Raw genomic sequence first — 12,803 nt, forward strand, 5'->3', positions numbered from 1 at the left:
CCGCTTGCAACCAGAAACTTGCCACGAGGAACCGTCTTGCTTGGAATGCACCCAGAAATCGTTTAATTGATTTTCTCGCGTCCGACGTACCTTAGTGCACGCGTTGACCTCTCCCCGCCGTTTCAGTGCAGTGATGCAGTGCCTGCACTTTAATGGATTTTTCTGTAGGCACTTTACGCGTGCGCTGCACGTCGCATCATAGCCCGGGGTCCACTTCATCACGATGTCACGTGAACGAGGCCAAAATCAATTAAACGGCCTCAGTGAAGATGAGGCCAATCAAAGTCACAACTATATCAACCAAGGGTTTCCCGCCTAGTAGACAACAGAGCTTGGGAATTGAGGACGTCATTGCCAACCACCCATGAGAGGACTCTCAACGCTGTTTCTCACAAGGGCACGGCCGCAAAAATTGTTTCAATCACTGCCTAGAAGCGTCTTTCTGCCGTCACCATCGCCCATAGTCACAATGGCAGCTCCTGCAGAGGAGTCTAAGCCGGCATATCAGCCCCGGTATATTGATGTGTGTAAATCATCAATATCCACATAGTAACGAGTCAGCTTAGTAACCATCCAGCCCTCGTAGATCGGCATCAACCTGGCCGATCCCATCTTTAGGGGTCTGCACCATGGCAAGCAACGGCACCCCAATGACCTTGCTGGGGTCGTTTCAAGAGCAAAGGAAGTCGGATGCACCAAGCTTATAGTCACGGGGTCCGACTTTACCAGCTCCAGAGATGCCTTGGATATTGCAAAGGACTATCGTGAGTCAAAAAGCAGTGTCATTCACGTCAGCCTGTGTTGACGTTACGTTTGAAGCCGGCGTTGTGTACACGACAATCGGGATTCACCCCTGTAGCAGCGCCATATTCAGCAGCTCGGATGAGGCCGCAGAGGGCATCAACACGAACCCGGATCCCGAAAAGCCTGTCCCTGAGCACCATGAGCCGGATCTGAAGAAGACGGAGGCCATCATAGCCGAGCTACGTGACCTCATCAACGAATCAACAGCCTCCAATTCCGGCGTTGTCGCCTTTGGAGAGTTCGGGCTCGACTACGACCGCTTGCACTACTGCTCAAAGAAGGTCCAGCTCCACGCTTTCGCGGCGCAGCTTGATCTCGTTCTCGAGACGAAGCCTCAGCTGCCCCTTTTCCTGCACTCTAGAGCCGCCCATGCGGATTTCGTTCGGTTGCTCAAGGAGAAGTTCGGCGACAAGCTCGAGAAGCTGGAGAAGGGCGGTGTTGTTCACAGCTTCACCGGCGCCATCGAGGAGGCCAAGGAGTTGATGGATCTCGGCCTGTACATTGGTATCAACGGCTGCAGTTTCAAGACCGAGGAGAATTGTAAAGTCGTCGAGCAGATCGGCCTGGACAGGATGATGATTGAGACGGACGGCCCTTGGTGTGAGATTAGACCAAGTCATTTCGGCTACAAGTATCTCATTGAGAAGAAACCGGAGGTCAACGGCACTGCTGGTGGAGCTACAACTCCAGACGCTGCTCCGAAACCTCAGCCTAAGAAGAAGAACCAGAAGAAGGAACCCGAAGTACAAGAGCGCTTCAAGGTTGTTAAGAAGGAAAAGTGGGAGGAAGGCGCCATGATCAAGGGTCGGAACGAGCCATGCATGATTGAGCGTGTGGCCAAAGCTGTTGCGGGCATCAAGGGAGTAGAAGTTGAGGACATATGCGAGGCGGCTTGGAGGAATACTGTCAAGGTTTTCGGCGTAGACTAATAGACAAGAAGACTTTCGAATAAATCACTTAGGGGTATCAAGCTCATTGAGGGTTTACGCGCAACGCAACAGCTGCGACCTACGAGACTCTCCTGTCATGGGAGATTTCATATGCCAGAGCCTTTGTGGCCCCTGATCCTGCCATGCCGGACGGCCCCTACAGTGACACCCTCTTCCCCAGTCAACCATCCCGGGACCCGCTCTCCATCTATGATGCCGTTCTCTACTAGTTGCCGTATGCCGGCAAATACATGCGATCCGTGCAACGTAAGTTTGACGTTGGGAGCCCAATTTGGCGATTTTGTTCGGGTCCGATCGTCTTCCGCATCTGATTCGTCCTCTGAGAGCGTCTCGACATTGCCCCTGCGACCACGTGTCGATTCGGCCTGATTTCTGCCTGCTGGGTTTTCAAGACCTTGGTCATCCTCGGCTCGAGTAGCTCGAGAGCTGTTGCCGGGGAAAGGGTCTTCCATGACAATGTCTACCCGCTCGATTCCTAGCCCATCGCTAATCTTGGCAGTTTCACCGAATCTCGCCTGAGCACATAGACGAGCTCTCTTGCAAAAAATTTCACTTACGTCGAAAGTGCCGGCTTTTCGTTTGGATTCACTCTTTGCCGCCGAAGCTAACGTGTCGTCTGCTGAATCTTCCGACAAGGGTGGTGTCGGTAAGACGGTGTCAAGTGGTGATTCTTTCTTCTTCTTGTCGGCATAAATGTCCCAGCCGCCGCCTGCCGCGTTGGTTCGGCCAACGCCTCTTGATTGCAACAGCGCATCCAGGTTTTTGGTCGCAATATTTGTAGGCTTGAGTGTGTACCGTTCCCGGGGCCGAGAAAGCGCCTTCGGTATCCCCTCGACGACCAGGTTGCGGAAGCTCTTAGATTCGCCTCCTCCCAGAGACCCCACCGCCTGAGACTTGGACAAGTAGACGAACGGCGAGGCATCCGGAAAGGCGATGTATAGTGTCCGTGAACTATCGAACTCCGAGTCCGACTGTGCGGAACCAGGTCCCAGTTGCGCCATACTCGTAGTGTACGGAGATTCGATAATGAAAATGCGCAAGACGGAGAGGGTGAGCCCCTGAGGTCGGTGAAAGTGAAAGTGAGCTTTGACGTCGGGCAAAACATGAGATTGGAGCTTTTGGATGAACGTGGATGGGTGAAACCGGGGAAGGGTCAGAGACGCCGTGTCGACTTCTGGGGGCTGCTCGTCATCGTCCACGTATGAAGTCTCTTTGAGGGGCATGACGCGGTAGGCAGTCCATTTCTGCGATGCTGGGTGGTCTTGGAGATATTGGGCGTCTGCCAGCGCCATTTGGTAGAGAGTCAGACCATGATGCCAATCACCCTCAGTGATACGATCAATAACCTCTCGTTTGGACCCTTTCCTGTACTGTAAATCCATATAGATGGTTCGCAGCCCTTCCAGCGAGGATGCCAGGGGGTAAAGGCCGTCATCTTCTTCCTCTTCTTCATCTAGTACGGGTGCGCATAGCTGTACGTTGTCATCACTGAGCCATTCAAGGACCAGAGACAACAAAGACGAACGCGATAGACGGCTCAGAGCTTTCTGGACAGAATAGTTGTTGGGCGGAAGTCTGACAGACGATGATAAGCGTCCCGTAGTTGGGATGGAGAAGCGTGCCATGGCCATCAAAACATTGTTTTCCGCGTAGAACCTGGGAGTGGTGTGATGTGTCTCGAGTGGGCTGTTCCACCTGGAACGTCGTGAGTGGAGATAAAAAAGAATTGTCGTGATGGTCAAGATTGTCGTCAATCACCCCGGTAGGTGAGGCTGAAGTATTTTAAGCGGAGATGGGCTCTAATGCTGGTCATTGAATCGTTTGTATCCGTAGAACGAAGACGCGTCGCGTGTGCAGTTTTGGTGCACGGAGCACATGTCGCATACGGGGTCGGAGGGGCTTGCCGCAAACAGGGGACACGGGCCACAACGGAGGGGCACGGAGCAGTGGCTCTGTGGGCGGCAGTCGTTAAGGTTGAACAACCTAGGGCCTAGGCAAGGGAGGCAGGGACGCTGACAGGATCGGATTGCTTAGGTAGGCAAGGTCAGACGGGTACGGGTTATGGGTGCCCGATCCGACAACGCGCGTTGGCGGGGCCCAGAGATGAGGCCGGCGGCCAAGGCACCCAGCCCGGAGCCCGCCACCAACGGCAGCAAATTGTTGACAGTGGAGAGCCAAGGAAATATCGGCGGCGACGGCGGGCTTTACGAGCCCTGGAAGTCTGGGACTGAGATGTGCCTTACCTAAGATGGTTGGCACCAAACTTGCAAAGGCCGGGGTGTGGGCAGCGACAAAACAACAGGCAGCAGTACCCAGCCAGCCAGCGGAGCTACTTTCCTTCTCTGGCAATCTATCAGCAATGCTCTGGGACCTGGCAGCATAGCACACCTGGCGGGCGGCGGTCCTGGTCTTGCGCGGTAGACTCCCTGAAGAAGACGGGAGTAACAGATGATGCAGAATGCCGCGGCTGAGAGGCACGGTCGGGCCTACTTACCGAAGTTGGCCGGTGGCGCTTCCGACGGTCGGAGGGGTTGCTTAGAAATTCAGATTTAAGGGTCCTTTCACAAGACGATGCCAGGCATGCCCAGACACGCCAGAAGAAACATGGCAAGGTTGACACCAGAAACCCGCGACCAAGCCCAAACGAGACCAGCCGAGTCATGGTGAACCCGGGTTTTCATCGTCAGCAACGACAAACGTGGTTGGGTTAGCTGATGGTTTTGCGACCGTAGCGCGGGTATTGCACTTACCGCCGGTGTTTAGTGCCGAAGCATTAATAATCTACCTCGAGCGGTGCAAGCCACAGCGTAAGTGGACATGAAGTGTGCGCATAAAAACTCAGAATCTGTGTAATAACGTTTCGCCTGTGAAATGTTTCTGGAACTCAGTCCAAGAGAAGCCACAAAGCCATCACTGGCTGGCAGCCGAGGCAGCGTCAGAATTTTCTCACTCCCGTCGTCAAAAACTCGACTATCCGTAGAGAGACAAAGCCAAGGTTGAAGCCCCCGGGACACTATCGATCAACCAAAAATGCGACCCAAAGACGTCAATTGCCAACAGCCCGAAAACGAGGGGTGTCAGGACACTGTCAGGCCAGAGATGCGCAATTGCCGCGGGGCTCTCAGAACATTGGCCTAGTGATGATTCGTTCGCCAACCCTGGGTGGGTGATGACGGGTGGATCGTAAATGTAGAGAGGGGTTCAAGATCGAGTGTTCAGCATGCCTCCCGGTCATGGTTCCGGGAGTTGGAAAGGGCGTGTTCGGAAAGAAGGCACAGGTTATGAGAATACTGCCGTTTTGATTATCCTTTCGCAGTGACTTGGCCGTATTATGATTACCAGCAAATGTAGAAGCTTAGCACATGTCGACTCCAAGATCCCCGCAGATGATTGGATGCGACGTCAGATGGAGCACGGCCCCGTTCATCGGCCGGTGGGGGCTCACCTCGCCCCTATGGTACCAGTGACCTCTTCCGCAGGACAATAATGGTGTGGTGCCAGCGGTATCTTGCACATCCGAATGGGCTGTGGTGTTTACCTCTTCCGCACGAAAATCAAAGTGGTGGGAGAGGACGTGGGAAGCGTCGTGTGTGGGTGGAGGTTCCAGGCCTGGATGGCTAGCAACCTAGCCACCACTCTTCTGCTGCTTCTGCTGGACCAGCCTGCAGCGGTACGCAGATGCGTGGGGTGGTCTGCAGGGAAATGAACAGGCCGTCGGCCAATGGTGGCAACCAACCAGCAGCTCCGAGCATCCTTGGGGGGCCCCCTCCCTCGGGGCACTGAAAGTCGCGCTGTGGTAAAGAAGTTGACTAATATTATCCACTCGGCCTGTGTCCGCAACCTGCGTCTCCGAACAAAGGCTTCATTCTCGCCCAATTTGACTCCTCTTCCCCCATCCCATCCACTCCTCCCTGAACCACGCAGCAATCTAGCCAGAGACCGAGACGACCATCGCACTCGAGAGCCAGACAGCCTCTCAGGAGAACATCCGACCGACGCATTCGACGACCCGCGACCATCGCCAGGTCTCGTCTTACATCTACCCGATTCGACGCCAATTTGCCCCTCCATCGTCGCCGACTTCAGCGCCGAGCAAAAGTTGGAATCGATCCTGGTCGTTGAACCGCGCGGATTTAATACAACTATATTGGGGGGTTTCCAACCAACGCGGCCGCAACACCAACCCACTAAACGCCATCGCCGCCGTCCTCGACTTGACCTCAAGGACCCAGTCTTTTACAACCACAAAACAAATCGACACCCTCGCCCTGGAGTCGATTTGACGGAACCCTTTTGCTCTTCTGCCCCTTTATTCTTTGGATCGAAACCGCCGGCTTCGCAATCGAGAGCCTTCACCGGCCGAGCGACATGTCGCCTTACACAAGCACTGGGGGTGGGCGTGCGCCCAATGTGTCTCGCTACCTGCGTGACCTGAACACCGTCAAGGAGCCCGGCTCCGCCGAGGAGAACTTCACTTTTGAGGACGACCTCGCCATGTTCACAAACACTCAGTTTTTCGACTTCGAGACCGGTCAGCACACCGACTACCAGGCACCGCCCAAGAAGCCCGAGACCGCTGCCGTTGCTGAGCCCCAGGCTCCGTCCAGCGCCGTTACCGAAGAATTGACGTCTCCAATTGGCGACTTTGGCAACGTTGACTTTTCCCTGCCAGGTGAGACGCTGCTTTCTTCATGTTCGCTTTGGACTGCCGTACCGTCTCCTTTCTTGTTCACCTCCAGGTTTGCGGGCCTACTTGTGGTTTGATGCGGATTTGTGGCCAGGCACCAAAAATACGGCTCATTCGTACCGTTGTTTTCACTCCTCTCACCACCTTCACCTTTCACAATCTACTTTTCCCCTCGCCGATCTGCTAGGATACCGATAGCTACTGCCTCGGTCACTATGGCGTCGGGCGAATGGCAAACGGATGAAGATTCACCATTCAGACACGAGTCAAGTGGCTTTTCTGAACTTTAATAAACCTCACGTCCTTAGCGATCAGCTCAGCTTTCCCTCAGGGTCGCAGCCAAACGCATGCGACCGACTTATCACCAGCCTACGAACCTGTCTTTTCTTACCCCACCCTGTTCATGCGCAGTCCATGTTTCATTCAGATGTCTTGATTGGGAGAGAGGCTGCCTGCTCTTATGCAGGTTACCGGCGAGCGGTGTTGCGGGAGAGCCGCGAAAGATTGGAGCTTACAAATTGCCGGGGAATGGTGCCATATCCCGTGACTTTTCGTCATCCATCCTAGCAGGGATGCATCGACCATTTGGGCAGCCGCTATCCGACACCGATTAAGCAAGTGCTATGATTGAAGGTCTTGTATCTCCAACATTTAGACTCGTCGATGCGGTTGTTCCTTTGATCAAGCGCTATCCGCCCCGTCTTTCCCCTCATTCCGCCGTCTCGACGACGCCACGATGCCAGGAACTGATAACTCCTGCCTTGAAACATCCATCTGACCATGAACAATGACAGGCGAATTCAACTTTCACGATTTCACCAACCCCTACCCTGCCTCGGGCGTACCGTCCTTCGCCGAAGGCCTGGGTAACCTTCAACCTCTTCAGCCCAACCCGCAACCCACCTACGCACCGCCTCCTGTATCTCAGCAGCACAACCACCACTATGCCGCTCCCACGCCTACAGCCGCCGAGACCAGAACTCCCGAGTCTCTGAATGGAGTCAGCAGGCCCGGTCACAGTTTCGAGGAGCAGTCCCGCGTTGCCGCTGAGGAGGACAAGCGCAGGAGAAACACCGCCGCCAGTGCCAGGTTCCGCATCAAGAAGAAGCAGCGCGAGCAGGCTCTCGAGAAGAGCGCCAAGGAGATGTCCGACAAGGTCTCAGCTTTGGAGCAGCGCATCAGCCTCCTCGAAACCGAGAACCGCTGGCTCAAGAACCTCGTAATGGAGAAGAACGAGGGTAGCGAGGACATTGCTTCCATGCTCAAGGAATTTCAGAACAAGCAGACCAAGACAACTGCGACGTCTTCGGACTCTCTCAAGGCGGAGGAGGCAAAGTAGAAATGGCAAACTTGGTCAACACTCGGATGATGCACTTCCTTCCCTCCGACTGACGCCTGTACGCAATGCCTTTTATGTTCAAGACGTCAAGTTTTATTCTGACATCAAATGGATTTTATACCGTGGAAGGACGAGAAGAAACGATGTGGATGGGATTCGTAACAGGAGGATAGAGGGGAGATGAACGGGCGGTACTATTGAGCGGCTTGTTTTTACTGATTGGCAACATGTGATGAGATTTTACATGTACGTATACCTGCACGAACTCATGATCTGGGGCGTGATAGAGTATATCACAGCAATGAATTATACGGATGGGTTCTTCGACCCTAAGGCTATTGACTAGGTCAACTCTAAAATCTTGTTTACCAAACTCCTGAAGCTCTTGTTTTCACCACCTTGCTCAGGTTACTGTGCATAGTGTAGGTCTCAACATCCCGCAACCTGAAGGCGTGCTCCCACGGTCCCCATTAGGTAGAGTTCAACCACCAAGCCTGCACAGGCATCCCCTGGCCTCACCTGCTCTTCTGCCAGAACGGGTCGGGGAGCAAGAGCCGCTGCTCAGCTCTACGGTCGTGCTGACCCCCGCGCTCCACAGCACCGACATACCCCGTGGACGAGCAAACGGCAAGAACTGATGGCCAGAACTCGCGTGTCCTAGGTAGAGTTGGGAGGTACTCAGGGCCCGGTCTCACCCACGAGGTGGCCTAGGGCCGCCTGGCTCTACTGCCTCCTTTGGGCCATGGCAGAGGATCCGAACTCCAGAGACGAAGGAAAAAACTCAAAACCCGCTAATCCATAACGACGTACTCTCTCCGGAATGTGGTGGGCTGGGTAAGAGTAAGACGCATTTGACGGCTTGGGATAGGACGGGATAAGGGCGACGATGGGACGAGGATGGCGAAACGAAAATCCTGTCTAGGGGGGCAATGGGGGTGGCGGGCACAGGACCAGGTATCCGTAGAAGACGGGACGGCGACACAAGACTCATGAATGGAGACGATATTTCTCGGGTGCTGTTCTTGTGCAGTAGTTTACAAAAGCACTCGGCCTTACCACCCTCGTTGATGCCTTTGATGAAAAAATGGTCATCCGCTATTGGAACTACCAGAGTGCCTTTCACTCAATCTTCCAATATCTTTGACAAACTATTTACAGGCCTCTCACGAGTCTGTCCGAGTATATCCGTACAGTGAAGAAAATGTGAGAGAAGTAGTGAGAAATTAGGGGGAAAGGTCTCTAATTTTCTCCCGTCCTGACTTTTCACTTCTCAGCCTCGGCCCCGTTCTTCTCCCCCCTGAGCCCAGCAAGACGAAGCTGGTTCCTCTTACCCAAGATCCTCACCGTGTTGCGCCTCTCAATTTCCGTCATCTCGCCCCAGTTGCTGATTCGTGACATGGTGCCGTCCTGGTTGACGACCAGGGGGCCCAGGTGGTCCAGCTTGGTCGAGGCGCCGTCGCCGCCGCTCATGTCGAGCGTGATGGTGTTGCTGCCACTGCCGCTGCCGCTGTTGCTCTTGTTGTCTCCTCCCTCGGGACTCCCGCCTGCAGCAGACGACGACGAGGTCTCGGGCAGCGGCGGCAAAGCCAGGGGTCCATCCTGCCGCTGAGCATCAGCAAGGCCCTGATCGTCGCCCTGGGAGTGAGGCTGGCGCTGGCTAGAATCGGCGCCACTGGCGTTGGGACTGGCCTCCGCGGGGGCGTTGGATGTCGTTTTTTTAGGGGCCGGTGACGTGCTTTCCGTGGGGTGGTGCTCTCGGTGGCTACTGTTCAGGTTCCTCCCTTCACCTTCACCTTGCCGTGCAGCTCCCGCCTCCTGGGTTGATGCTCCCGTAGCAGCGGTCGACTTTGTCGTCGCCTGAGGGCCCGATGATGTGCTCATGCTGCTGTTGAACGTCAACCTCGACGTCGTCGCGGTGGCGGCGGTCAGCGCGGGTGACAGTCCGACTGATTGGCGGATGTGAAGTCGGAGAGGCGCGTACAGACGTGGGATGTAGCTTAGTGGTGGTCTCATTTGGGAAATGTCTTACGTCTCTGGTGGTTTCCGGTAGGGTAATTGCAGCGAGGGTTTGAGCCTTTGAAAACCGAGGACGGGGTTTTGGGGGGGGGGGGTGTTGGTGAGTTGTGGTGGGAGTCTATTATTGACGATGTTCAAGGTGAGAGTGAGGTGGGTCCCGCTTGGCGTTAAAGTTGCCAAAAGTATCTCCTAGCAATTTCCAGACCCCTCGCCTTCTCTATTTCTATTTGTCTTGATCAATCAATTCAACGGGCGTTCCGGCGTACAGATTGTAACTCGGTCACATTTCCCCCCACGCATATTGAATGTTCTCGCAAGTTGGTCTAAGTCTCAACGAAGACAAATTTTCTGTCTTTGACTAATAAATGTTTTCCACTGAAATGGGAGGTAGTGCATCGACCTTCCCCAACGGCGTGAGCCATGTTACCCTCCTCATCTAGCACACTTAATACCCGTCTCCAACGGAGGAATAATTCTGAAAGCCTTGCCTTGTGTATCAGGTACTGGCTTGCGCTACTAGTGTCTCTTGTAATAGAGCCTCGTAAGAGAGACTGGAAACCAATTCTATCCTCCCAAACGCCATCGGAACCCGAATTGACTAACAAAGTAGAAAGAGACAAGCAACTGGCCATTCTTAGCTACGGCTCTCGCCAGTCGTACGACGGCGATCGAGGCGTTTGACCACCGCGCCAAGAACGACCTTGAGGATGCTGTCTGCCGTGAGAACGCCGCGGTTACCGTCCTCCCAGGTAACGGTGTCGACCATATCTCGAAGATCACCATCGACACTGCCGACGATTTCATCGTCGAGCTCCCAAAGCGCCTCACGGGCACCGGGCTCGTCGCCAACCTGAAAGAACTGTATACCGACTTGATGCATGGGAGCGTCAAGCTTGTCAAGCTTCTTGGCTGCGGCGATGATGGGTGCCTCGACGTCATCGGATGGCGCGCCATCAGTGATGACGATGACATTGATGGGCTTGACACTCTCGATGTTATTCTTCTTGGTCTCGGCAAGCTGAAGATAAGGCTTGAGGATGGCTCTAAGACGCTGACCAGTGGGCGTAGCGCCGCGTGGATGAACAGAAGTGAAGATATCCTCGACCGTTTCGGCACGACGGATGCCGTAGTAGCCACCCGGGGCTTTGCCCTCGCAAGGATTGCCATCAGCCTGGGAATCATGGTTGAGGAAGTATAGGTCAACACCGTCCTCGTCATGTGACGTGCAGACCGGGGCGATGTTGCGGATGACGTCCCGAACCTCGGACCATGAGCGGCCAGACATGGACACCGAATCGTCAATAACGAGAATGGTATCGAATGAGGAAAGGAATGCGTAGGGGTCCTCGGGTGTCGAAATGCTCATACCGTTGCTCGATATGATGGGCCCGGCATTGGATGGGGCGGGCGAGGGGCTTCTAACCGAGCCGCCTTTACTTCCTAGGTCGCCGTCTCCCGATGGAGCGGGTGCCAATTCTGAGTAGGCTGGGGGGGGCTGGTCGGGAGCTGAACGTCTGTCAGCGCTTTTAATCGGAGACGGAGGGGTCACGATGATGTCAGGCGAAGACTCACGATTGGAGGGCTTGACCGCAGAGCTGGAAAATGGATTGTTGCTGCCGAGACTCGGCATATTGAATTGGGATGCCTCCTTGGACTCGCGAGAAGCTGAAGATGACCTGCGGCCAATCTTCTGCTTGACGGCACCCAAGAAAGACATGCTGATCTCAGATTTCTTGCTGGCGGAGAGGAAATTTTGGGAAAGGAAAGAATCGTCGAGGTAAGGCATTGTGGAAAAAAAGCTGCCGTCGCAGTGGACTTGATATAAGTGTCAAAGTTGGGCAGGAGCTATTGGAGTAGGTGAATTGGTTTTGTTCTTTCTCGAAGGAAGTTTTGCGGTAAAACAGATGTCACCCAAACTTTGACTTATTATTTTGTTCAGTAAAATGATGGGCCACAAAGGTGGAATGTCAAGTTGTCAATATGGATGAGTTGATATTGTTCAGGTCTTTGTTCTCAATCATTTGGGGTTCATGGGTTTGCCGAGTTACATCAAACGAGTCGTCTTATATTGATTCTATCCCTCGCCTCTGAAGGAAGCGCTCATAGACTTTCTACAATCTGCCTGATGATTCCGCCTTAAGTCTTGAAGTCGAAATTCGCTCTGACTGGTTTGCTTCCAAGAGATCATGACCTTTGAGGCTTCTAGATGAGGAGCAGGCTCTGCGGGACTCAACGTCGGGCGGAGTGAGTGGCTGTGACCCGAGTGGATATACACATACAATCTGATTGGCCAGCCAGGATACGGCAGCGCCACAGGCGTTCTTGCACTGCCATACCTGATTCACCTCCCGTGACTGTGCCTGGTGACCAGCACGTGATTCACCCCTTCTAACCTTGAGAAAAACTGAGTGCCTAGATGCCTCGGATCTATCTTTCCAAGTAGATAGGAAGTGTCATGATTTGTCTGCCCGGGTTCTTGGGATTGCGTCGAGGCTTGGCGAGGAAAGAGAAGACGAATGGTCACGTGATCTTGCTGACTGTTTTCGGCCGGCCTGCATCGTCGGCCGTGTTCCGTCCCTTCCAGGGGCCGCGAATGAGGGGTTCCAGATGGCGCTAAGGTCTCGGAACACGGAGCCCAACGAACTCTGCACTCGCCGTCGCCGGTGTCGCGAGCTTCTTCTGGGACACTGCAGCCACTGTTTCGAGGCCATTCATAATGGGGCTTTCTCTTTCTTGGGTGCGTCTGGGCTGAAGGGTCGTGCGTTAATAATTAGTGGCTCAATTTACTGGTGCTGGCTATGGCCAAATAATTTTGCTGGTCGAATTCTCTAAAGGCGTTCATCGCTCTGAGACGTGGAAAGTGTGTCAAATTCGGTGATCGGGTGCGCCGGCCCACGACGACAACACAAGCGCCCTGAATGTTCCGGCAGGTCGCGTTCGGGATCCGCCCTGGCTGGGCTTATCTGCCATGATTGGGCTAGGAGTTCAGCAACCCAGAGATGCTGTG

The 12,803-nt window shown here is 54.3% G+C and overlaps 6 protein-coding genes across 6 annotated transcripts; 3 read left to right on the forward strand and 3 right to left on the reverse strand.

Annotated features, from left to right (window-relative positions):
* Positions 1-469: 469 nt before the first annotated feature.
* On the forward strand, positions 470-1,733 carry CORC01_12071 (TatD family hydrolase; the record flags this gene model as incomplete). The annotated part of the gene is made up of 3 exons (XM_022623693.1): positions 470-523; positions 587-764; positions 820-1,733. The coding sequence occupies 3 exons, from the start codon at positions 470-472 to the stop codon at positions 1,731-1,733; spliced, it is 1,146 nt and encodes a 381-aa protein (XP_022469794.1).
* A 107-nt stretch (positions 1,734-1,840) lies between these two features.
* On the reverse strand, positions 1,841-3,379 carry CORC01_12072 (uncharacterized protein; the record flags this gene model as incomplete). The annotated part of the gene is made up of 1 exon (XM_022623694.1): positions 1,841-3,379. The coding sequence occupies one exon, from the start codon at positions 3,377-3,379 to the stop codon at positions 1,841-1,843; it is 1,539 nt and encodes a 512-aa protein (XP_022469795.1).
* A 1,895-nt stretch (positions 3,380-5,274) lies between these two features.
* On the forward strand, positions 5,275-6,037 carry CORC01_12073 (uncharacterized protein; the record flags this gene model as incomplete). The annotated part of the gene is made up of 2 exons (XM_022623695.1): positions 5,275-5,424; positions 5,687-6,037. 2 exons carry the CDS (start codon positions 5,275-5,277, stop codon positions 6,035-6,037), a joined length of 501 nt encoding a protein of 166 aa, XP_022469796.1.
* Positions 6,038-6,122: 85 nt separating this feature from the next.
* Positions 6,123-7,780, forward strand: CORC01_12074 (basic region leucine zipper; the record flags this gene model as incomplete). The annotated part of the gene is made up of 2 exons (XM_022623696.1): positions 6,123-6,426; positions 7,236-7,780. The coding sequence occupies 2 exons, from the start codon at positions 6,123-6,125 to the stop codon at positions 7,778-7,780; spliced, it is 849 nt and encodes a 282-aa protein (XP_022469797.1).
* Positions 7,781-9,043: 1,263 nt separating this feature from the next.
* Positions 9,044-9,793, reverse strand: CORC01_12075 (uncharacterized protein; the record flags this gene model as incomplete). The annotated part of the gene is made up of 1 exon (XM_022623697.1): positions 9,044-9,793. One exon carries the CDS (start codon positions 9,791-9,793, stop codon positions 9,044-9,046), a length of 750 nt encoding a protein of 249 aa, XP_022469798.1.
* A 637-nt stretch (positions 9,794-10,430) lies between these two features.
* Positions 10,431-11,582, reverse strand: CORC01_12076 (uncharacterized protein; the record flags this gene model as incomplete). Its single annotated transcript, XM_022623698.1, has 1 exon — positions 10,431-11,582. One exon carries the CDS (start codon positions 11,580-11,582, stop codon positions 10,431-10,433), a length of 1,152 nt encoding a protein of 383 aa, XP_022469799.1.
* Between the last annotated feature and the right edge of the window lie 1,221 nt (positions 11,583-12,803).

Source organism: Colletotrichum orchidophilum (genome assembly GCF_001831195.1).
Source record: "Colletotrichum orchidophilum strain IMI 309357 chromosome Unknown Scaffold_142.1, whole genome shotgun sequence".
Classification (NCBI taxonomy): domain Eukaryota; kingdom Fungi; phylum Ascomycota; class Sordariomycetes; order Glomerellales; family Glomerellaceae; genus Colletotrichum; species Colletotrichum orchidophilum.